The 23,313-nt window shown below is 44.7% G+C and overlaps 1 protein-coding gene across 7 annotated transcripts in view; it reads right to left on the bottom strand.

Moving 5' to 3' along the window:
* KCNK10 (potassium two pore domain channel subfamily K member 10) overlaps positions 1-23,313 on the bottom strand; it is a 145,170-nt gene that overhangs the window by 11,926 nt on the left and 109,931 nt on the right. For all 7 annotated transcript variants that reach the window (XM_084792986.1, XM_084792984.1, XM_084792982.1 and 4 more), the window contains 2 exons: positions 4,309-4,495; positions 81-223 (listed from right to left, as the gene is read on the bottom strand). In XM_084792986.1, coding sequence (XP_084649112.1) covers positions 81-223; positions 4,309-4,495 — 330 coding nt within the window. The remainder of the gene's footprint in view (positions 1-80; positions 224-4,308; positions 4,496-23,313) is intronic.

Genomic DNA, 23,313 nt, shown 5'->3' with positions numbered 1-23,313 from the left:
AATCCTTGCATGGAGACAGAAGCGGACATTTCTCAACGAAGGATGTCAAGGACATTCTTAGGGTTGGGAAGGCATCCTACCTCTTCTTTTGTCTTTTTCGATAAAACCCGCAACCAGTCTCCGATCATACTGAGGACAGCTGCGAAGTAAGCAAGGCCAACAAGGATCCAAAACCACACCAGCGGCTTATACCACTCGCGATAATTGATGCCAGCATTTCCCCCTGAAAACAACCAAATGGCACTTTAATATGGTCAAGCAGTTGGTCTTCACAGAGCGCATCCCAGTCCATGAAGGGAAATAGCATTTCCATGTCCAGCCCTAGGCCATTAGGCTTTCAGGAAACAAGGCACAACATAAGCTGGAGTCTTACTCTTAACTTAATTTCTTTGATTCTTGACCACTAAAAATAACCCTCAGTTCTGTAACAGAAAAATGTCAGTGGCCGCCTTGAGTCATCTACTCTCCCTGACAAAGCATTAACTTCACAGGAAAACTATTTCAGACGCGGGCCCACCTGTCATTCTGTTTGTCTCAAACTTCTCTGGATTTACCTTATTAATACAGATTCAATACTGTGAGGGTTCGGCATGGTAGTACACACTGAAGAGGCAAAGGCAGGAGGATCCACTGTAAGTCCAAGACCATCCTGAGCTACACAGTGAGTTCTCAGTGAGCCAGAGCTACGTAGTAAGAACTTGACTCTGAGAAGGAGAGAGAAAGGTGGGCAGTGGGGGCGGGGGGGAGAAGAAGATGACAGAGTGGAGGAGTGGAAGGGGGAAGAAGGGAAGAGAACAAGAAAGGAGAAGCCAGGAGGGAAAAGGAAGGTGGAAGGAAGGAGTGGAGGCAAAGAAGGGGAAGAAAGAGAGAAGAGAGGAAGAGTTAGGACAGGATGCCAAATGATTTCAAATACTTGGAATTATTTCCTTCCAAAGTTCACGTACATTTACCGAGAGCTTGAGTGGGTATGCAGAAATAAAATTAGGTATAACGGCATTATTGAGATTTTGATCCATGAAATAGTGATTTGATGCTAAGTGATGGTGTTTACATATGCTCACCCAGGGGGTCAATTAGGCCAGGCAATTACGATCACCATACTCTATAGCTAAACTGTACATGTGAGGACAACGAGTTCAAACCTATCGTTTTGTAAGTAAGGACTACAGTAAAAATCTATCAAACCAAATTGGCCAGCTGCCTACTGGTATTGATTTGCTGTTCCATTGATAGAAATGGTCATTTATTCCAAATAATTAGCCTACTTATTCCAGCCTCCATATTAGCACTGCTGAGGGCACCACTCACAGACAGGGTTCCTCTAAGAAAACTCATAAGGATGATGTACTAACAATCAGGACACTGGGTGATGAAAGATTTCTAGCCTTTCCCACTGGGTAGCGGCTGTCGCCATATTTGGCTTCGCCGAAACTGTGCTCAGCTCTATGGGGTCAACAACAGCTTGGAAAGCCTGATGGACACCCACTGGGAACTATGGCTCTTAATAAATTCCAACCCAGTCTGCAACACAATCCATGAATTCTACTGCAATGAGAACGGGGCTGGAGATGTGCCTCTGGGATTACAAACACTTATCGCTCATGCAGTTGATGGACCCACATGGTAGTAACTCACATTGCAGCAGATTCACTTCTTTTTCTGACTTCCAAGGGCATCGGGGCACATATGTGATGCACATACATATGTGTGAGCAGGGCGGGAGGCATTCACACACATAAAAAGATAAACAGTAAAAAAAATAACGATTCTGGGATGTCAGGTCCCTCTTTCTTTGGCTCAGTGGCCTTCATTTTTCTCCCCCTTAGCCAAAGTTCTTCAGAATTGGTGATCGTTTTCCTCATTCGTGCTAAGCCCATTTCCTTAAGTGTTCTTTCCCCTTTGGGCTAAGTAAATATTTACTTTTGCAAGTCACTAGCATCCAGCCAAGACTGCCATTGGGGTGCATTAGCCAACAATGCTTAGCATGTTCTTCTGGGTAGCCTTTCTTTCATCAGCCATAGCCAGAACTTCAAGCTCTGTGTGCACTCACAGCCAGGATGGTAAAATACTGCAGTGTCATTAGACTGTCCCAACGTGGGTCAGTTATAAAATAAAGCAGGAATCATCCCTGAGTGGTTCACTCCCACCCCCAGTTGTATTTCTGGTAGAGCTGATACCCTATCAGATCACAGTGACTGTCATCTCTTGGTCATATATGATATTTGAATGGTACAGGAACCCTTCCTATCACTTACTGACCCTTCGTATCCATAAGTGGTCTGGGTGGATTCAACCAGAGGCGAACGAAAAACATTCCAAAAAAATTATGTCAGTGTTAGACTTGTGCATGGCTTTTTATTCTCGTTAGTCCCTAAACCATACAGTGTGGTTACTACTTACGAAGCATTTACATTGCATTAAGTATCACATGTCATCTACAGACAAATGGTTTAACATGCACAGGCTTTTTTTAACATGCACGTTGCTTTTTAATGACGGACCCTCAGCATCTGTTGATTTTAGCATCTACAGAGATCCCAGAGCCAATCCTCTGGAAGTACCAACAGAACTCTTATTTACAAACACACTAACAAAATCCCACTAAGTGCATTTCCAGGCAGATATTCAACAGGTTGATCATGTGAGCTCTGAAAACTGGATATTAATAGAGACTGGTTTAGGAGCCAGAGAAACAGCTCACCAGCTAAGAACACTTGTTGTGCAATCTTTGAGAACCAGAGTTAGTACCCCAGCACCCACCAAACAAGCTGGACATTCCACACACATTTATTATCCCAACTCCAAGCAGGGCAGAGACAGAAAACTCACTGGGGTTTCCTGGCTTCTGGTCTAAGAAAGAAAGCATGAACCTCATGTTTAGGGGAAGACCCTGCCTCAAAAGAATGTACAGAGATAATGACAGCAAAGGGCACTCAGTATCTGCAGGAGCACGTGCACGCACGCTACACACACACACACACACACACACACACACACACACACACACACACACACAAACAAACACCTGTGCTCACCCAGACACATATACACACATACATATGTAAAAAATAAATCAAGAACCTGGTCCTTTTCAGTCAGTGCTGTGCCTGTTAGGAGACCCTAGTCTGGAGAAAATAGAGTTCTGTAGGCACTAGTAAGGAACACTCGCCCACACAGTACAGATCTGAGGACAGTGTACATCATCCTTTCTGGAGTAATAAAAGCTGAAGGGCCAAATTGTCCTGAGATGTACAGGATGTCCACAGTGGTTAGTGATAATAACTAAAAAGCATCACAGGCTTTGAGCTTTTCTCAGCTCACCAGGCCACTCCCGTTCTCGGAAGAGTTTTCTCTCACAGTTCTCGCAGCCAGAGCTCTGTGTTTTATACTGATTAACATACTGGATGGAGCTATTGGTTAGAGAGCAGGGTCCATCACAAGGGCTCAAACTGTCCATAGGACTCAGGTCAGTGATGCTAGCACAGTCACTGTCAGGCCACTACCCCTTTGCAAATTACCATGTGAAGCATTTAAAGTTGGTGTGGAGCATCTCTTAGCGCTTCTGCTCTCAGGGGTATTTGTTTTAGTTCGGAACCACATCTGACTTTCCCTAGGGGCCACCATCTATGGTGGCTGCTAAGGGATGACCTAAATAGGCGTACAGACTGAACAGGCTGGAAGTTGCTCCTCATAGCTCAGTTTCTCTCCCGGCCTCTAGGACTCCATCCAGACCACACCGGTGGGGTCTTGCAGCTGGGTAGCAGAGACAGTGACTCTCACCGCAGCCTCGGGCACTTTACCCGTTGGTCACTGCAGACCAGTTAGCTATGCCAACTGCTCTTGAGCCTGATATTTGCCTCTGGCTACTTATGGTCTTTATCAGTTGCCCTAAGGGGCCTTAATGCAGTTGAAAAGTCCAGGATTCAGTGAGAAATCTGCTTCACCCTCACATAATGCAGTGGTGATAGCACTAGGAGGGGCCTGGCTTTCTTCTCCGGCAGCAAAACAATAACAAATAAGAGAAAACTTGATGCTGCTGATGCTGCTTATACCACACTGCATTGACAAACACTGAGCCATTTTGTTTGCCTCCTCTACAATACCTGCAGTTCCTGTTACCATGATTTTGATGCTTTCTTCTCAAGGCTCAGGTCCCAGACCCAGGGCCTGTGGGATTTCTGGCCAACCACACTAGAACTGAGCCAAATAAATCCCCAGCCCCTGGCATCATGACTTGGAAAAGGACATCCAAGCAGAATGTTTTCCCCACCAAGGCCCCAGTGACTGAGGATGTCCAGGTTTGCTTACCTGCCACAAAGTCACCAAAGCCCACTGTGGTCAGAGTGACGACCACAAAGTAAATGGACTCCAAGGCTGTCCACCCCTCGATGTACTTAAAAATGACGGCAGGGATTGTCACAAACACGATGCAGCCAGCCAAGATGAACAAAATAGTTGAGATGACCCGGATCTTGGTCTGACTCACTTGCTTTTTCTGGGAAGAGAAAAGGAAGGAGGGGGATAGGCAAGTCAGAGGCAGTATCCTGGATGCAGAAGGCAGGTCCCCAAAACTTTCTTCCAGTCATAAGGAGCTGAGTCAAACTATGATAACACCTGTGGACTCCCTGTTTGGCGAATGCACACCGAGATGTTTCTAGGTGGTTTAGAAAGACCCAAGACTTGGAGCTGGAGTCTTTAAATCTCATCTGGGTGAGTCTATTACTACAGCCCAATTCTGATGAGTCACAAGTGTATTTGTAGTCGCTTCCCAAGAAGAGCTCGCTGGCATTTTCCATGTGCTACTACTGTTCTATTGGTGAATCTGACATTCGGGGATATTCACACATTGGCAGTGTTTAAAATAATAGGTTAGGGAAGAAATAGCATTAGCTTGTGAAAGGTAGTAGGATCATTGCCCACAGTCCTTATTATGCCTTTCAACAAAAGGAAGGAAAATAAAAGAAAATGGAATCATAACACACCACACACACACACACACACACACACACACACACACACACACACACACACCTACCATGCCTCATTTGTGGCAGGCTCCAGCCAAGCTTTAGTATGTCTCTTTATGCACAGTGGAATGCTCATTTCTCTAACCACATGTTGACTTAGTATTGTGGTCATTGCATGTTGACTGCATCACCGTATGTAACAGTAGATGAGACAGAATGACAAGGTCCCTTTCTAAAAGGTCAAAAGGAGCTTCCTCCCATGCCTACTTCTAAAGGGCTCAGCACTTAGGTAGTAAAAAAAAATATGCCTGAAGACTGGGACTTAAACTGATACAAAGGAACCATACCAGCACTGTGCTGCATCTTTGATAGGACCCTTCTGGTGACTCTGGTCTAACCCAGCCTTGCCCCGCTTGGGATGATCTAAATCTTGTCTAGACTCCAAGAACTGGTGCTGGAAAAGATGACTCTGGCACTGAAGGGCTTCAGTATCATTTGATGGCATAAATACATGAAATGGGTGCTTAACACCAGATCTACATTGCCTAGGTTGGTTTTGGCAAAAGTACACAGCTCTTGGGGACAATGTGGGAAATCCGCTTCCTGCTCACTGCTCCTGATGTCTCTGAAGACAAAGAATCTCAGAGCACGGGGAGGCCCATTGCATTTGCATCCTCATTTTACTGACATAAAACAGACACCAAGAGGGGCTAAGGGACCTGCACAAAATGCTGCTGCTAATGAGGGTCAGAGGCAAGATTAGAATTCTGATGTAATTAACTCTCAGCCCTGTGCTTAATGATGGAAACAGCTCTGCAGGTTATTCAACAATTGATCTGCTCAAAGAAAATTGCCACCCACAAAAAAAGTTGACTCTAACATAAGACACCACATGCAATCCTTCTGAAGAACAAGCCATCTTGTGTCCACTATGGGAAGATGGGGAATAAAAAGTAGTCACTGCGTATACTGGGAAAAGCTGAAGAAATACAAAGCAAGCCCACTCACTCTGACTACTCAGGATAGTTAGCATACAAAGTGAGAGTGGGATAACCAATTTACCCTGTATGTCTGTCTCCTTATATCCCCAGGAAGGCCTTCTGAAAAATAATATATCGATATTATTGATATAGCATGAAAGTGTCTATTTTTTTTTTCTTAGAAGTGTCACAATAGAGGTTGGTTACCTGAGAACCACAGGAGATGCTCTGCTCAGTTCCTGAATTCCAGTGTTGGATGGAAGAGAGCTGAGGAGCTGCAGTTTAGACTCTTTGACTGTGAAGGAACCTAGTGGTCTGGTTTAGTTTGGAGACAGGCACGAACAGTCCAGAGCCCAAAAGGGGAGTCGATGGCAGATCATTATGCTCATCTCGTTGCTGGCAAGGGGACTATCGTGTCCCTAGCTACAAACCGCCCTCCTCAAGTGCATAATGAAACTAAAGCACATTAAATGTTTCTGTGGTGCTTGTTATATTCTAAACTAGTGTGTGAACACAACCCTCATCTCAAGGAGGCTGTGCTTGGCAGAGAAGGGAGGTGAGTATACAGAAAGCTGGAGATGAAGGCAACCTCCTGCAATAGACAGGAGCGGGCTCACTTGATGAAAGAGAAGGCAAGTGCTGGGTGCTGCTGCCCTAATGGCACCGTCTATCAGCGGGCTCACAAGCAAGGCAGCCATCTCTCCTTCTGCTTCCTGCCCACACTGACCAGAGTGCTCCTGTACTCCCAGGAATGATGCTCAGAAAATATTTGGAACATATAATTAAGAAATATTTGGCATGGCTACATATAGGTCTATGGAAAAATGCATGTATCCATATTTCATTATAAAAAATAAGCTCTGAGTTGTAGCAATATCTACTATTCTGGGCATCTGTACTTTTGCTATCCCACAGCCACTAGACAACTGCCTTCAGCGAACATCAGCTTTCACAACATATGGGAGCCTCAGCCCATGCCACGTGTTGAGCTTCAGGCTTCGACTCTGTATGCATCGACTCCTACCATGTAGAAGGGGCTTTTAGGGACATAGTCCAGGGACAGACTACCTGAGACACATGCTGTCCCTACAGCTAACCAGCCGAGCAACCTCAGATGTCTCAGCTTCAATACAATGGAAACAAGAAAGGCCACCTTGTCCCGGGGGTGTAGAAGATGAGTGCTGGAAAGGTCTTGGCAGCATCTACCAAGTGCATGGTGGTTGCTAACTGGCTCCTTTGGTGTAAAGGCTCAAGTCTCTCTTTCACTGTAAGCAGTGCCAGACTTACTGCTTCTCTTTGCTGATAAAACGTGTCCCCCTCCTTAGCTTAAGACAAGTTCCACTCAGCTTCAGGAGGCGCACCCCTCCCGGTCCCTTTCTGCATACATTACCCCACATAAGCACCATCGCTTCAATTTATGAAAAATTCTCCTTGATTCTTCTGTGCCAACCCTAGCTGAGTCCCATAGACACTTAGTTCACTACGGCAGGGTTGTTGGTTGGTTGGCTGGTTGGTTGGTTTGGTCTGTTTATTTATTTTTTTAATTTGCCTTTCCATTCACTTCCTCCTGGTTCTCATCAAATTTCTGAAACTACGAAGAGCTCCTAATGGCATCTGGGATGTGAAGAATGAGCTGCAGAGGGGAACTGAGGGCCCCGAGCCTCGTCCTTTCTGAATCCTCAAACCCCATGTCTCATGCTGCTTACAGAATGGAACTGTATTTCCTTGGTGCCGTCCGTCCCTACGCAAAACCACATCTCTTCCGTACCCATGGTTGACTGGAGGATGTGGTGCTTGGGCAGAAGTGGCAAGGCTCTTGTGTGTTCCTGACCCAGTCTTGTCTCCCTCACTGTACAGACTGATTAGGACAGATGAGTTGGTTTTCAACTCCTTCAACAGATACCGTTACAAAATACTAGGAAACACTGTTGTTGTTGGGGGGCGGGGGGGGGGGGAATTAGCTCTTATATCCAGCTGATGCTGATTACAGGAAATCTTGAAGAACTCAAAACTCCGTATCTGTGTCTGGGCAGTTCTACTAAGGAAGAGGTGAGCCTCATATGCGGGAGGAAGAGGCCGCTCGGAAAAGAATGTGTGCATGCAGCTCTGGTTACTAACTTCAGAACCTCAAAAGCACAAGCCACGTGCCCAGTGGCTGTGAAAACAATCCCCTGCTTGTGTTTGTTTACAGAAACATTATTGTAGAAAGCCGGAAGGTATTTTTGCTCATTCCCTGGCTATTTTTTTCATTTGATTTTTTTAAAGCTCCTTTATAGTACCTGCTTTTCTCACGGTTTTTATGTGATTTCTTAGGATTCTAACAAACACTCTCCAGATTGTTTTGTCTGCCTTAGGAGTATTTTTAGTGTGTTTTTAGCCAGGACACTGGAGATTTTATTCAAAGACATTGCAACAAAGATGCCAGGAATAGGATCTCGATGTGTAGGACCCTCCTTCATGGTGTATGTTGAAATTTAAACATGTCACCACAGTAGTACAATTGAATTGAGGATAATTTCTCCCAGTGGAAAGATAATAGGCACCGTCTTGCTAAAAGTTGGGTTTTTCCTTCTGTGTTTTCTGCCAAGATTTCTTCTAAAAGGTCTACGTATAACTAATAGTTCCAACTTTGTAACAAAGAGCCACAAAGTATCAGCAACTCTAGAGACTTAAGAAGGCTTTTTAACACCATGGTCTATAATTTCCATAGCAGAGACACTCTAGACACACAGGACTGAGAGCATGCAGAAAACTCTTCATGGAAATTACATAAGTACAAACATGCAAGTGGTCTATCTGTATACCAATAGATGGATAGATCGATGGATGGATAGATAGATAGATAGATAGATAGATAGATAGATATCAATACAGAGATACATAGAGTTACATCCAGCATGACACATTTCACTGGCTGTTCAATTCAATACACTGAGGTTTTGCCTTGCAAAGCTTTTTTTTTTAATAAAATGACACTTTTTTTTAATCACTGAAGCCTAATGAAAATTCACCTGTAATAAAGAAAAATTTACATTCATAAGTAATAATATTCTTAATTCCATACCAGGAAGACCATTTTAACACATTTATTGAATCAAAAGTCACGGAGCATAGACACTCCCCCCCCCATGGACTTTTCAATATATTGTAGAAGTTCTGCCATCTTCCATCATTAGCATACATTATTTTTTATCATGAAAGTTATATTTCATTATCCTAGAGTCATCACACAGCTTCAGACTCTACATTTGTAATTATGGCCCTAAGACAACATCCCAAACCAACCTGCTCATCAGTGTGACTGGAATATAATGTCCAGTTTTGTAACTTTGTAACAAAGAGCCACAGAGGTATGTGATTTGAGGGCCAGGATTCTAGGGGAGACTCCAGCCACATTGCAGATCAAGGTGGTGTCTCTCCAGATGTGCAGAGCAGAGCCTTGCTCTTGGCATCTGCTTATATACTGTCCAGTGGTGTGATGGGGTTGTAGGACATTGTCTGCTTATCTTAAGTAAATGATGTCACTGAGTTCAAATTCTAGGTGTAGCCTTGTGTGTAGTGGGGATCCTGACTAAGCTACTATTATATGTCTAAAGAGCTTTTTTTTTACTCAGTAAATTCCATCCCCTGATCCATGAGGCATACACAGTGATGATGAGGACCACATAGAATAATTACTAACAATTTCACAGCACTTTTGTGCCACCACAGGAAAAAGGAAAGCATCCAGTAAATAGTCCAATCACTAATAAACATGTAAATTCAGAGAAAACAAAAAAAAACCCTCAGATATTAAAACATACAATTATTAAGCAAAGTAATAAAAACAATCTGCCAAAGCACATTGCCATGATCCCTATGGCATATACTTATTTTCCCAAGTTTCTATTTTCTCCATGTTTGGTATATACTACATTGAAAAACACATTAAGAAAATAAGGTAATACAATCACTTTCAAGCAAAAATGTTGTAAAGTGGAACATAGGAAGCTTGTAGCTGTAGGGCCCTGATATAAGCCAGTCTTAGCAGTGCATAATCCTAACTTGATCAGGGTCAAGCATATGGGTCATGGCTGTGGGCCAGGTATTCTTTTGTTAAGGAAAGGAACAACTAAGGGTCCAGTAAAGCTTGGTAATTAGCTTCCACTCATCACAATGTTCTTCTTGTAGGTTTCTATTACTCTCTGGATCCTTCTATTTCCCCATTCTCCTATATTTCTCTTACCAAGAGTCTCAGTAGGATGTCCTCACATCTATCCCAATCTCCTAGTAAGTGAAGACTTTCATGGGACATGCCTTTTGGGCTAGTGCCCAATTATAAATGAGCATATACTATGTATGTCTTTCTGCATATGGGTTAACTCACTCAGTATGTTCATTTCTAGTGCCATCCAGTTGTCTACAAATTTCGGGAATTCCTTGTTTTTAATAGCTGAGTAGTATTCCATGGTGTAAATGTACCACAGTTTCTTTATCCATTCTTCAACTGAGGAGCATTTAGGCTGTTTCCAGGTTCTGGCTATTATGAATAAGGCTGCTATGAACATGGTGGCATACATTATTGTGACCTTAACATGCATCAGTCAACTGAACCATTCAGTAGTGAAACTTGAATGGAATTCAAATTTTGGAGCCCAAGGGGAAATAATAAAATAAGGCATCCTCAAAGACTTCCAGATTTCCTACCAAATGCCATGGGTTTGAAATTGGTGCTACTGGGTTTCTTTTTTCCTTAGATATAAAATTATATTGGGTCCCAAACTCTTACATAAATTTGCAACAGACAGGCACCAGGGGAGTGGCTTTGTCCAAGATGTTAAGTCCACATCTGGCGTGTGCACCTCCATGAGTTTTGCATGGTCTCTGCTAAACAATCCATAGTTGTGATGGGCTCACGTGACCTTAATCTCTCTGGATGGTTGCTAGAAGCACTCTAAGATCTTGCACTGAACCTTTGAAGATACAAGGTTGCGTATTTGAATTGTGGTGACATTATCAAAGCAGTTGGGTCATTTCTTAACTGCTTACCTTTTAAAAGCACATTAATCAGAATATTGATATCAAATTCTCTGGGCTTTAAGTTTCCGTGAGAACTATACTTCCCATTTTCACTGATGTTCCCTCCTTTTGTCGTATTTCAGGGTTTGTTTTATTTTTAAATCTAACTCAGCTCTTCTAATTCATTTTGTTTCCTTTCCTCACTCTAAACTACACCGCAGAGAGTGTGTTTTCTCAGTACACTTGTTGTGTGACGTTTCCCAGAGAGACAAATACCTATTCTTCCCCCAGAGATGGCACCAACAACAGACCAAAGAAACAGTTCCTTACATGTCTGGCTTAGCACAGCAGCAAGAAATATAGGTGAGGTATTGCTTTTAGGACCGTGGATGACCCAAGAGCAGTTGCATCACCAAAAAGCTCACCCCAGAATAGCTGACAACTCACAGAACCTGCAATATGCTCCTCCAATTGCAAGCACGCCTATAACCTCATTGAGAACCTTTGTGAATCTCCTAAGTTTCAGGATCTTCCTGTGCCTTCAAGTTTCCTCAGCATCCTGATAGGTTTGGATTACTAGCAAAGTCTTAGGAACTTCCCTCCTCCTTCCAGCAGGGAGTGTTTCAATTCAGAGGAAATAGCTACACGTGTTCGTTTATAAAAATTTTCCTATCCTCTTCAGACAAGTTTTTTCAGCGTTGGATTTTTTTTCCTGCTTGATTTTTGTGGGATGTTTTGGGGTTTTGTTTTTTTTTTTTGTAATTCTAACATGGAATTGTCAAGCTTCTGTAGTTGTTCTTTAATTTTTCATTATTTGTATACAGTCTATATTAGGTCCACACCTCTTCCGACTGGTATCAGAGTTATAATCATCCTCTTCTGAAGGATGTCGGACCAGGCCCACCAGTACAGAACTTACTGGAAAGCTTATTCCATTTACCTATTGCATGTGTGTTTGCTTCTTTATAAATTAGAACTTGGCTTTCTTCCATCTGTACTTCATTACAACAAGTAAAAGTAGGAGGAAACATCCTTGCTTTTTCTGCCAAGAGTTGTAGGATTTGCTCTCAGTTTGGCAGCCATAAGGTTTTCACTATAAGCATACTAGAGAGCAGGGTCACCACTGGCATCCATGACATTTGAAGCTGCACCATGTTCTAGCAGAATGGCTAGACATTATTCTGGCTGATAGATGCCTTACTATGAGCAGTGTTGTTGTAACTGTCACATCGAGCCCACACACTTCATTACTGTGGAAGGTGCCAGTTCTAGGTGTTTATAAAGTAGAAAGCAGAGGAGTCCTTTCTTCATGCTGACCATTTCGCTCAAACTGGAACCACCATCCTTGCCTCGCAGGGGACTGCTAGATGGTGGGTTGGCCCTTCTCAAACATGGCTTCTTCGTGCTGGGAGATAAAACACAGACCCTTCAGATGTCTACTTCTCAGCTTCCTTTTTCTTTACTTCCTTCATATACAAGGAAGGACCCTGATCATGGTCTTTTTTCCCAATAGAAAATTGTGAGCCTTCTTCTTTGGCACTCTTTCTTGTGGAATCCGTCCACTGCTTTTGTGCCTCCTCCTCCTCCTCCTCCTCCCCTTCCTTTCTTCTTCTTCTTCTTCTTCTTCTTCTTCTTCTTCTTCTTCTTTTTCTTCTTCTTCCCTTTGACTTTAGATGTGTCCTGATAGCAGATCACCACTTTTGACAGATGAAGCTAAAACTCTTAGGCTGCTTTCTCCTCTGAACAAGATGACCCAAGGAGCCTCTCTAGCACATTTGGCGATGCCCCCTGCTGATGGTGGCACTCAAAACTCCAGGCCACCTGCTGGGAGTCCCAGTGACCTAGGCTAGAGTTTCAGTGGAGGGAACAAGGAGAAGACAAAGGCCAGTGGAGAAAGGAGGAACAAGAGAGACGATGGGGCGCACTCAGGCAGGGGCAACCCAGCTGGGCCGCCAGAAAGACTTTAATTGAACATTTTAAAAGTTAGTGGTTGCTAACCTTTGGAAATAAATGGTTATTGGAACAGATGGTCTGTATTGGAAATTCAATCTTTTTAAAACCTAATTATGAGTACATTTATACATCATGGGCTGTTCTAATTGTGAAAGACATGGCAGAAGTGGAGGTGGGAGGAAGGAGGACGGAGGAAGTGGGGGATGGGGCAGAGGAGCAAAGTGTGATTAGAGAGAGTTAGAAAGGAGGAGATTGGAAGAGGGAGCGGGGAGAGAAAGAAAGGAAAAGGAGTAAAGAGGACAGGAGAGAGTGGAAGAGGGAGGGGAGGAGAAAGAGATAAAAGGAATAAAGGGGAGAGAAAAGGAGGGAGAGGAGGGAGGAAAACAAGCAGAAATGGAGGAGGAAGAAGGGGAAAGAGAAGGTGAGGGGAGATTGAAAAGCGAAGTAGTTCTTTTTTCAGACACACACAGTCTAGCGGCCCCAGGGTGGGAGCACCTGAGCGTAACTTGTAAGGGTGCTGTAACTACCTACCCATGGTAGCTTGCCTCAGTTGTTATTGAAGGTAACAATTCAGTACCTAAGGACAAATCGGAGAAAAGGGAGAAAGAGGAAGGGAAGTGAATGGGGGAGGGTGCTTTTCATGTCCTCTGGTGTGTGTCGACTACAATGGTTGGTCTTTGCATCTGTGTTAGCCAAATACACAGAAGCTTTGGCCCAGAGGCCAGAACAATCCATAAGCAGCACCAGGACAGGTGCTCAACAGACCCCACCACAGTGGAAGAAAGGTCGTTTTCTCTAGTTGAGGTGTGTAAGAAGGAACAGGGGGAACCTACTGAGGAACCATATCTGCGGAGTTCTGAACAATCCAAACAGATCTCTACCTATCCACCAATATTTACTCATCCAAATTCTCAATTTATTCTATACATGTTTCTGCAGCAGGATGTCCATCCATGGACAGCATGCCCTAAGTCTGCAGCAACAATGACACAGACCGCCAACAGAGTTCAAGACCCAGTGTTACTTTGCTAAGCACCGCGTTGTAGCTAGGGCACTCAAGCCTTCTCGTAGAATAAATACTCATTTCCCGAGGTGACACAAGGTGCTCCAGCCACCACGACACAGGTGGCCACCGAGCTTTCACTCTGGCCCCCACTCTTCTTTTCAGTTTGAGAACAAGATTGCTCCAAGAAGATACCAACTCTGGGCTTGTATTAGGCAACCCATCCGCTTACAGATAAACCATAGTCAACAATATTGAGAGAATACATTAAGATTCCATTTTTAAAAGATGTATGTGGATGTACGTACGTACATACATACCTACATATGTAAAGTATATAGGTATTTTTGTGTACACTTATTAGTTCGTATTTGGAATGACAAAGAAGGGGCATGACTTACTGAGTTCTTTCAAAGACCAAAGTCACCCGAAGTATCCTCTACTAGCACTTTCTAGTACCACAGTTTCTTGGTTTCTGAAACACAGTTATATCCAGCCCCTGACTCTGAGTCGCCTTGCAACCTACAGGAGATTGGCTGTGCTCTCAGTGCTCTCTTGATTTAACAGTGAAGTTTTATTTAAGAGTTTGGGGCTTGAGAGATTACATAGTGATGAAAGTGCACTGGCGACTCTTCCAGAGGACCTAAGTTCAATTCGCAGCATCCATGTGGCAGGTCACTACCATCGGTAACTGTAGTTCCCGGAAACCTAACACCACCTTCCTGCTTTCATGGGCACCAGGCACACACACGGCACTCAACATATGTGCAGGCAAAACACCCCTTCACACAAAAAATAAAAATTTAAGATCTTGGATTATTCCACTATGAAAGAGGAAAAGGATTGGCATCTCCTGTGCTCTGAGGTTCATTCTTCTTAAGGGGAAGTGACTTTTCCTCTTTATATCGTGAGTGTTCACCAGGAAGAAACAGTTATCGTCATCAGATCAGTTGTGAGAGGGGTTGCAACAGAGCTCCTGGTAAAGATGGGGATTGAGAAGGCTCTGGAACCTGCCAGAACTACCTGGGAGGGATACAAATCCTGCCTGGGAGCTAAGACGGGGTACAGAGCAGGACTGTGGTCATAAACCAGACATCACACTTACTGGGTAAAATCAAGCATCCCCTCACAGGGTAGTGGATTACCAGTAGATGATGGTCCCCACTCACTTGTCTCTTCCCTTCTCTTTTCTGCTTTAGTTTTTTTGTTTTGGTTTGTTTGTTTGTTTTTTGTTTGTTTTGTTTGTTATCTAGGCAGTGACTCTTAGCAGGAGCACATGAGGCTGCTGCTGCTGCTTCTTCACAGAGGAGTAGAAACAGAGACCCTAAAAATCAAAAGAAGGAACATGGCCTTGAATGCTCATCTCATGTTAGGAGTTAGAAAGTAGCCCTTGCCTGACTCTACTGAAGCTCTGCCTTCAGCTGACTTAGCGGCTCTAAACCCCTATGCCTCTTGTGCCATGCAGTGATGGAACTGAGTCCATCGGGTCTCTTTTGTTGTCATCGTTCTTGTTTCTGTTGTTGACCCTTTGTTTGAATTCCCATCCTTAGTCTGGCGAGAGCAATCCCCAGGCAGTATAGAAACTGAAAGGACTTGGAGCTATGAAAGGATCCTCCCAGTGACCAATGTGGAACATGTAGAAGCTTCCATGGTGAGGAGCTTTGGTGTTATATAAGAAGAGCAGGGAATCGCATGACTTACTTTCTGTGGCTAGAGGCCAAAATAGCACTGTCACGTCCATCTCAAGGGAGTCACTAGGGTGCTTCTAAGCATCAGCAGCAACCACCATCACCACCACTGTCATTAGCACCATCATCCACTACCAGCACCTCCACCACTGAAGGGCTCTTCAGCAGGTCCAAGCATGGCAAACATGGCCCAGGTCTTGCCCTCCCCACTTCCCTCTCCCTTGCTAAACTGTTAGTTTATATTAGTAAAGCTAGGCCCCCACGGTCTACTCCCTTATTTGGCCACTTCCTCATGCCTGACTAAAACTCCAAGGTCTAACTACCAAAGCTCCAATGTCCGATGATCAATCCCAATCCCACTCTCTGGGGTAATAAATGCCCTTTGTGCTGAGAACTTGGTGTCCGGGTGTGTTCTGTGCAGACTCCAAGGCCCCCACTACAACCACCACCATCATCACCAGCAGCGGCAGTGGCTGCTACACTAGCTTAGCTTGCTGGACAGACACAGCTGTGGCTTCTGCTGGAACCAACACTTTGATGTCACTTGATCCACTCTTCTTGTTTTCATAGCTTCCAAGTCTGGTTTTCCAGCCTTCCTGGGACTCAACAGGTATCTAATGCCTAATGCCACTGCTCAGAGCATCCTTTTCTCTGTGGAACAGGCCTGTCTGTTATTCCCTTATCACACAGAGAAGAACCCACCATAGATACAGTAATGTCAGGATAAGTCCAAAGGCAAACCGGTTGCTTTGAGTATTACATACAAACATCGCATTAAACCAAGAGGAGGAAATTTCTTAAAAGCAAAAGCCATTTTCTTATTAACACCCCCAGACCCAGACCTCTCCCAGAAATCCCCCGAACTCCTGGCCATTGTCCTCAGGCAGCCTGAATCTCAGGAAAAGTTTTATCGATTTCCACCATACCCCTTCCTTTCCAATTAAACTTTCTCCTGGAGGAATCTGTCAATGCTTTTGTTGATCTTCTGTTTAAATTGCCCGCGGTTTCTCTCATTTTAAGCTAAGCTGCTTACCTGTAGCTGCCACTTCTAGACGTCAAGGGGGAAAGCTGGCTTTAGTCATTTGGAAGCAGGCCAAGGACACAGCCTAGTTAGATCTCCCGCTGACAGCCCTACAGTTGTTCTGACGCTGAGAACAGCTGGAGCTACGTACAGTCAGATGAGATATAACCACAGCGGGTAACAGACCCCTATGCGGCTACGGATCTTAGAAGGACACAGTTACCAGACACAGCTGATCTCAGCTGTTGTGTGCCAGAGTTGTATCTCTCCCTGAGACCTAGGGGTGTGGGAGGAATGGTATCCTTCTCTTCCATAACACCAGCAGGGCAGTCACACCATCTGCTGAGACACAGGGGGCTGGCTACCTGTGAAAGCCAAACAGCACCAGTGTCTAGAAGGGTCAGCCGGGAGATGATGGTCTTAGGTGTGGAGAAGGCAATCATGCGCGCACACACTGACAAGTCCTGCAATTACCAGAAGCCAGAGGATGTGAGAGAGAGAGAGAGAGAGAGAGAGAGAGAGAGAGAGAGAGAGAGAGGGAGAGAGAGAGGGAAGGAGAGAGAGAGAGAGAGAGAGAGAGAGAGAGAGAGAGAGAGAGAGAGCATGCGTGCCTGTGTGCCTGTGTGCGTGCGTGCGTGCGTGCGTGCGTGCGTGCGTGTGGGAGGGGGTGGGGGGCTGTAGGAGGGAGAGCGTGATGATACTGGTGGAATCCCAGCACCTGGGCTAGATGTAGATGCAAAGAAAAATGCTTAGTGCAATTCTTCACGAGTTAGTGCATATCTCTTAGATATGTATTCTCATGGCTTTATTTCCATCTTTGAACTCCTCTTTGTGATCACCATATAGTCTCTTTGTAACTTTTGCAAATGAGAGAAAATAAAAAGAGGGGAGCTCACAGAGATCCGCCTGCCTCTGCCTCCCGAGTGCTGGGATTAAAGGCGTGCGCCACCACGCCCGGCATAAGCAGGCTACCAAGATGAGACTTGATAGCCTATGACCATAGAGTGGCAGAGTAGGTCCCCCTCGGCCACAGGCCTAGGAAAGGGGAATAGGGTGAAAGCGGGAGGGAGGGAGGAATGGCAGGATACAAGTGAGAGGAAAACAATTTAGATGTGATCCAAAAAAATTAATTAAATAAAATAAAAGATAGTAAAATAAAAAAAAGAGGGGAGCAAGAGTGTACTGAGCAGGATGTGACCAGAAGTCGAGAAGAGAAAGAAACTAGGCAACATGTTCATGACCTCGCATTTTTCTCCCAGAGACAGCACAAAATGCCCTTGGAAATCACACACATTGTCTTCTGTATAAGGGGTGATGACTACAGCCTCGAGAGAAGACTAGAAGAAAAGTGTGTGCTTCTCACAGTACATGGAGAAAGACAATTCTTGTCTGGGCCTTCAGAATCCTAGGGACATTTTGCCAAGCATGGTGACAGAAGCCATGGGTACCTGGTCATCTTCCAAGGCAGTAATTGCATCCTGCCTGGCTCTTCTGGGTCACTTCCTCTTCCTGCAGAATGGCAGTCCCTCCTCCTGTGCAAAGCTGATGGGGCGCCCCGGTGGCTCATGCACCCCTACAGGGTTGCTCCCCAGCCCGATCTGTAACAGCAGTGCCTCTGCCCTCTGCTCTCTGCTCTCTGGAGGGCTGCACTGTTCACTGATACACAGATACCATGCCAGCTCATAGATTTTGTGTCCTTTGTTCTCCAAGACGTTTTTTTTTTAACTGTAGCAGTTCTAGGTTTATGGAAAAACTGAGGGGAAAGCACATTTATCTCCATGCCTCCACACATACAAAGCCTCTCCTGATATCCCTACCAGAGTGGAACACCTGCTGCAATTGATTTACACCAGGGCTCACGCCTGCCTGGTGTGGTGCAGTCTACAGACATGGATAATGACAGGCGTGTATCTACCATTACAACATCACACAGCGTGTTTTCCCAGACCCAAAAATCCTTGTCACCCCTCCCTCGCCACTAGTCTCATATTGACTTTAGCTCAGCGATAAGCATGCACATGTCTTGCAGGCCTTGTTGTAGCTTCTTAATGCTGTGCTGTTTTGTTTTGGTGGTTCCATCTACAGCCATCTATAGGGCATTTTTAATGTTTAGCAGATTCCTATTCATTCCTCAAAGCACAGCTCCAGCCTTACCACCTACAGAAAAGGCCTGCCACCACCCTCTCGTTAAAGTTAGCATTTCATCTGCTGCTGTGTTCTGTCAGTGGTGCTGCTCAGTCTGTCTTACTGTCTGTCTCCGAGTGTCTGTCTGTCTACCCCCTTGATACACAGTGTGCACCTTCATCTGTGTGTCATCAGTGTCCTAAATACTGGATTGGTTTGTATGCTTGTCATGCTGGCTAGGTTCATGTCAATTTGGCATAAGCCGTGAGGGCAAGCAGGTAAACGTTGTCCCTCCATTGGCTTCTCCTTCAGTTCCTGCCCCCAGATTCCTGCCTGAGTCCCTGCCCTGACTTCCTCCCTCCACAGTGGACAGGGATCTGCGCATGACATAAACCTTTTCTTCCCTAAGCTACTTTCAGTCATGGCGTTTTGTCACAGCAATAAGAAACCGTAACTACGATACTTATTTCCCACCTATTTTAGTCCCTGGAGAAAATGTGCACATAAAATAATCTACGAAAGAGATTAAAATGTGCATCCAATAAGAGATAAACTGTCAAGGCTTTATCATATGGAATGCTAGCTGAATACATTTGATAAAGAAATATCGGCATGTGTGTACACACGTGTACATAGTACTTTTTAATCTAAATGATACCAACGTCATAGCTGCACGGGGAAAGGATTAATCATCTTACCCAGGCTGTTTACAGAACAGACATATGTGCAAATTCCCAGAAGTTACTCAAGGGACTTATTTCTGAAACTTCTTTTTTTTTCCCCCTTCCTCTAACACCACTTAGATGGTAACACCTTAAGGGATGGCTTGTAAATCTGTTGGGATGCTTGTTATTGTCACAACTGTAGGGGCACTCCGCCACAAATTATAACTCTTGCATATTTCTTAGAAAGTTCTGAGCACATCACTGAGAAAAAATCATGTTTATAGTTGTCTGAGCCAAGAACCTCACTCCCTTCTATTTATAAACACGTGCAGACCTCTGTATTCAGTGGAGAATACATTACTACAAGAATATCAATAGTGTAAAGTTTGTGCTTGGGCGTGAGTATCCACATGTGTCTACAAGTGCACGTGCACATGTGTGTGGAGAGCAGACGATGACCTCTGAAGCTGTTCCTCAGATACCTATCTGTGGGGGGATGGGAGGTCTCTCTCTCTCTGTCCTGGAGCTCCCCAAATAGGACAGGCTTGGTGGACAGTGAGTTCCGAGGAAGTGACCTGCCTGGCTCTGTTTTGCTATGATTTGTGTTAAAGTGCGTGACACCACACCCTGATTTTCCCTGACCTCAGGTCCTTATGCCCACACATCAAATGCTTTACCTACTGAGCCACCTTCCCAGCCCTGAACAAGAGGAATTTTGATAAGGTTGGATTTTCATCCACTGGACCCAGCTGAGAGTTGCTCTCTGTCTTGGGAGAAACACATCACTAGGGGAAGAAATCCTCAGAGGCACCTGAGTCACAGTACAAGCCGCCTGAGTCTGTCTCTCTTGAAAGCTGATGCACTTGGAGGCTCACTAGCTCAGCTGTTTTCCTAACATTTCGTGAGTAGACACTGATTATTGAAACACAGTTTTTATCATGGTTTCATTTTGACCTCATAACTAGGAAATAACCGTGGGCTTCTTTCAAAATTATGTGTCTGATAAGTTGTACTGTCAACAGTGTTCATTTCAATGTAATAAAAATGTCCTAGTATTTTCTGAAAAGGGAGAGATTACATGTTTCGAAACTACCAAGTGAAAATACATATTTTAAGAAAGTTGACACATCTGCAGAATTACACTTCTAAGGGTCATCTGGTGAGATATGCACACATAGATATGGTTTGTAATGGGCATTATGGGATGGGGGGGAAGCTCCACTGGTGAACTATCTTCTCACCAAAACAACTATACTTTGAAAGCTAAGCTCTCTCTTCCTCTACTGGCATTTATTTGAATATGATGTCATTTTCTATATCAAGATATGTGAGGTTAGACCTAGCAACATCCGTTTCCATGTAGCTACCCAATTATGGATTAAGAGATCTTTGAGTGCCCAGCTTTGTGGCCACTCCTGTAGAGAACAGGGCAATGAGGGTGGAGTCACACAGTCTTAGGCTGAAAAGGATACCAGGTGTCAATCACACAACTCCAAGAAGGCAACAGTAAGGCTATTGGACCTGAAAGGGAGGTGCAATGGTAGTTTGGGGCTACTGAACTGAGGAACTGACACACTGATGGCAGGGAGAGGGTGGGGCATGTGAGGCAGAAATATCACGCAGGTCTAAGGACGGTGTGAGGCATCTGCTGTAAACACGAAGGCTCCTTGAACCTTCTGCGTTATGGTGGACCTCTCTCCCCAAGCACAGTACCCAAGGTGCTCAGGAAAAGAGGTTTCATCTTGAAAAACTTTTTAAAATATTTGCTTGTGGAGATTTAAGAGATGGCTCATTGCTCTTTAGAGGACCTGGGTTTGATTCACAACTCCAACATGACCACCTGTGGTCATCTGTAACTCAAATTCCATGGGATCTGATGCCATCTTCTGACCCCATGGGGACCAGGCACACAAGATGTGCTTGCAGACAAAACATCTACGTGCTTAAATTTTTTAAATTTTTATCAATATGAACTTTATGCAAAATCTGTCTGATGTGATTTCCTGCTATTTAATAATCAAATCTAATAATATAAATCCAAGACATGGCTAGAAACATAAAAACTAAAGATGTGTGATCACTGCAGAATAGAGCGATGGAACTAGGGTGGGTGTCATGGTGAGGCAGGAGGATAATAAACAGGGAAGAGGAAGGGCCGGAGATTAATAGATGGAAGGTACCAGCAGTGGGTGGACCGGACACCCTGGCTTACTTACTGGCTTATTCACGCTTTGCATTGGTTACTTTTCTGCTGCTACGATGGAATGCTATGACCAAGGCAACTTAAAAAAAAAAAGAGTCTACGCTGGCTTATAGTTGCAGACGGATGCGAGTCCACCGTGGAGGGGAGGCGTGGTAGCAATCGGCAGGCAGAGCAGGAGAAACAGGAAACTGAGAGCTCAAGTTCTTCACCGGAAGCACAGTGAGCCAAGTAGAAGTGGTGTGGGGGCTTTTAAGACACACCCCTAGCGACATACTTCCTCCAGCAAAGCTTTCCCCAAACAGTGCCACCAGCTGGGGAGCAAGTGTTCAAGTTCCTGAGACTCCAAGTGATGTTTCCCCTTCAAGACAGCAGGGGCTTCGCTCAACCAAGGGAGCGTGCTCAAAAAAAAAGTTTGCAAATGTGGGAGGGGCCAGTGCAAAGATAGTGACCCACAAAAGATCACTGTGGGTCTAGCTTCACCCCTATCCCCTTTTGCCCTCTTAGAGCCAGGCCACGGGATATGACCCACTTCCAGGGTGCTCCGATCTCCCTCTGACTGTCACCTAGGAGACTTTGCATGCGTCTCTACAGAATTCATTTCGAAGAGACACACAACACAACAGGAAACTGTGGGCCCTGCCCTCTAGACTCAGGCCCGTGCCTGAAACAAGGGCACAGGAGAGCATCCCTGTGCCCAAAAAATAGATCGAGGCACCTGCTAAGCCATGAAGGTTCCCTACACGGAGACACTATTCCTTTTATTCGGATGTTCTCCAGATATGAATATCTCATGCTCTAAGCCAGCTGTATAGCAATATCACAAACATTTGAAATAAGAAACATGTCTTTGACTTGATACCCTAGCATCATATTCATGGGGAGGAGGTCCCCCTCAGTCACAGTCACAGGGAAGGGGGATGGGGGAAAGCGGGAGGGAGGGAGGAATGGGAGGATGCATGGGATGGGATAGCAAATGAGATGTAATATGAATGATTTCATTTTTCAATAAAAGAAAAGAAAACATGTCTTTTCCTCTTGTACAACCCTCATGACCCATGAGGGTTTTCTCAGACTTCAGTCCTACCCAAGACACTTCCAGAGCCAATCTATTTTTCCATGTATTTTAAAAGAGAAATGGGAAATTAAAAAAAAAAAACCTTTCAGGTCTAACTTTAGAGGAAACAAAAGGGTATGTATGGTATTGCTAAGACACTTAGGTGTGACTCCCTTGAGAAGCCCACACCCACACTTGAGCGTGTACCGTCTTTTCCATGAATGTCTGTTTACTACCATGCTTGAAGCTGTGCTAAAATTGCTTCTCAATAAACTCCACTCTGTGCCACGTTGGCTCATCCTAGAACTCTTTCCATAGAGAAGTCAAGAATTCAGCTTCACTGGGTTTAGAGGTCGCTGAAAAGAATTCCTCAGGCTGCCTCGGGCCCCACTGCACTGCCACAGCTTCAGTGATCATTAAATACTGTTTTGGTTTGTTTTTTTTTTTAAAGAAGGCAGACAGGCAGGAATAGTTGCCCGTTTTCTAGGTAGGAGAAAAATCCCACCAATTCCGAAGAGCATCTGATGGCAGCTCATGGGATCAGTTGTCTGTCCCGTATTCACACAGCCATCTGGACAGGTCTTCTTTTCCTTGAGGAAAAGGCTGACAAGCCTCCAAAGGGTTAGTAGGAAAGAGACCCACCACAGTCTAACTGCA

Source organism: Acomys minous (genome assembly GCF_964271855.1).
Source record: "Acomys minous genome assembly, chromosome: 8".
In the NCBI taxonomy this organism is placed as follows: Eukaryota; Metazoa; Chordata; class Mammalia; order Rodentia; family Muridae; genus Acomys; species Acomys minous.
Note: the sequence above shows the minus strand (reverse complement) of the source record. Positions and strands in the feature narration are given on the sequence as shown.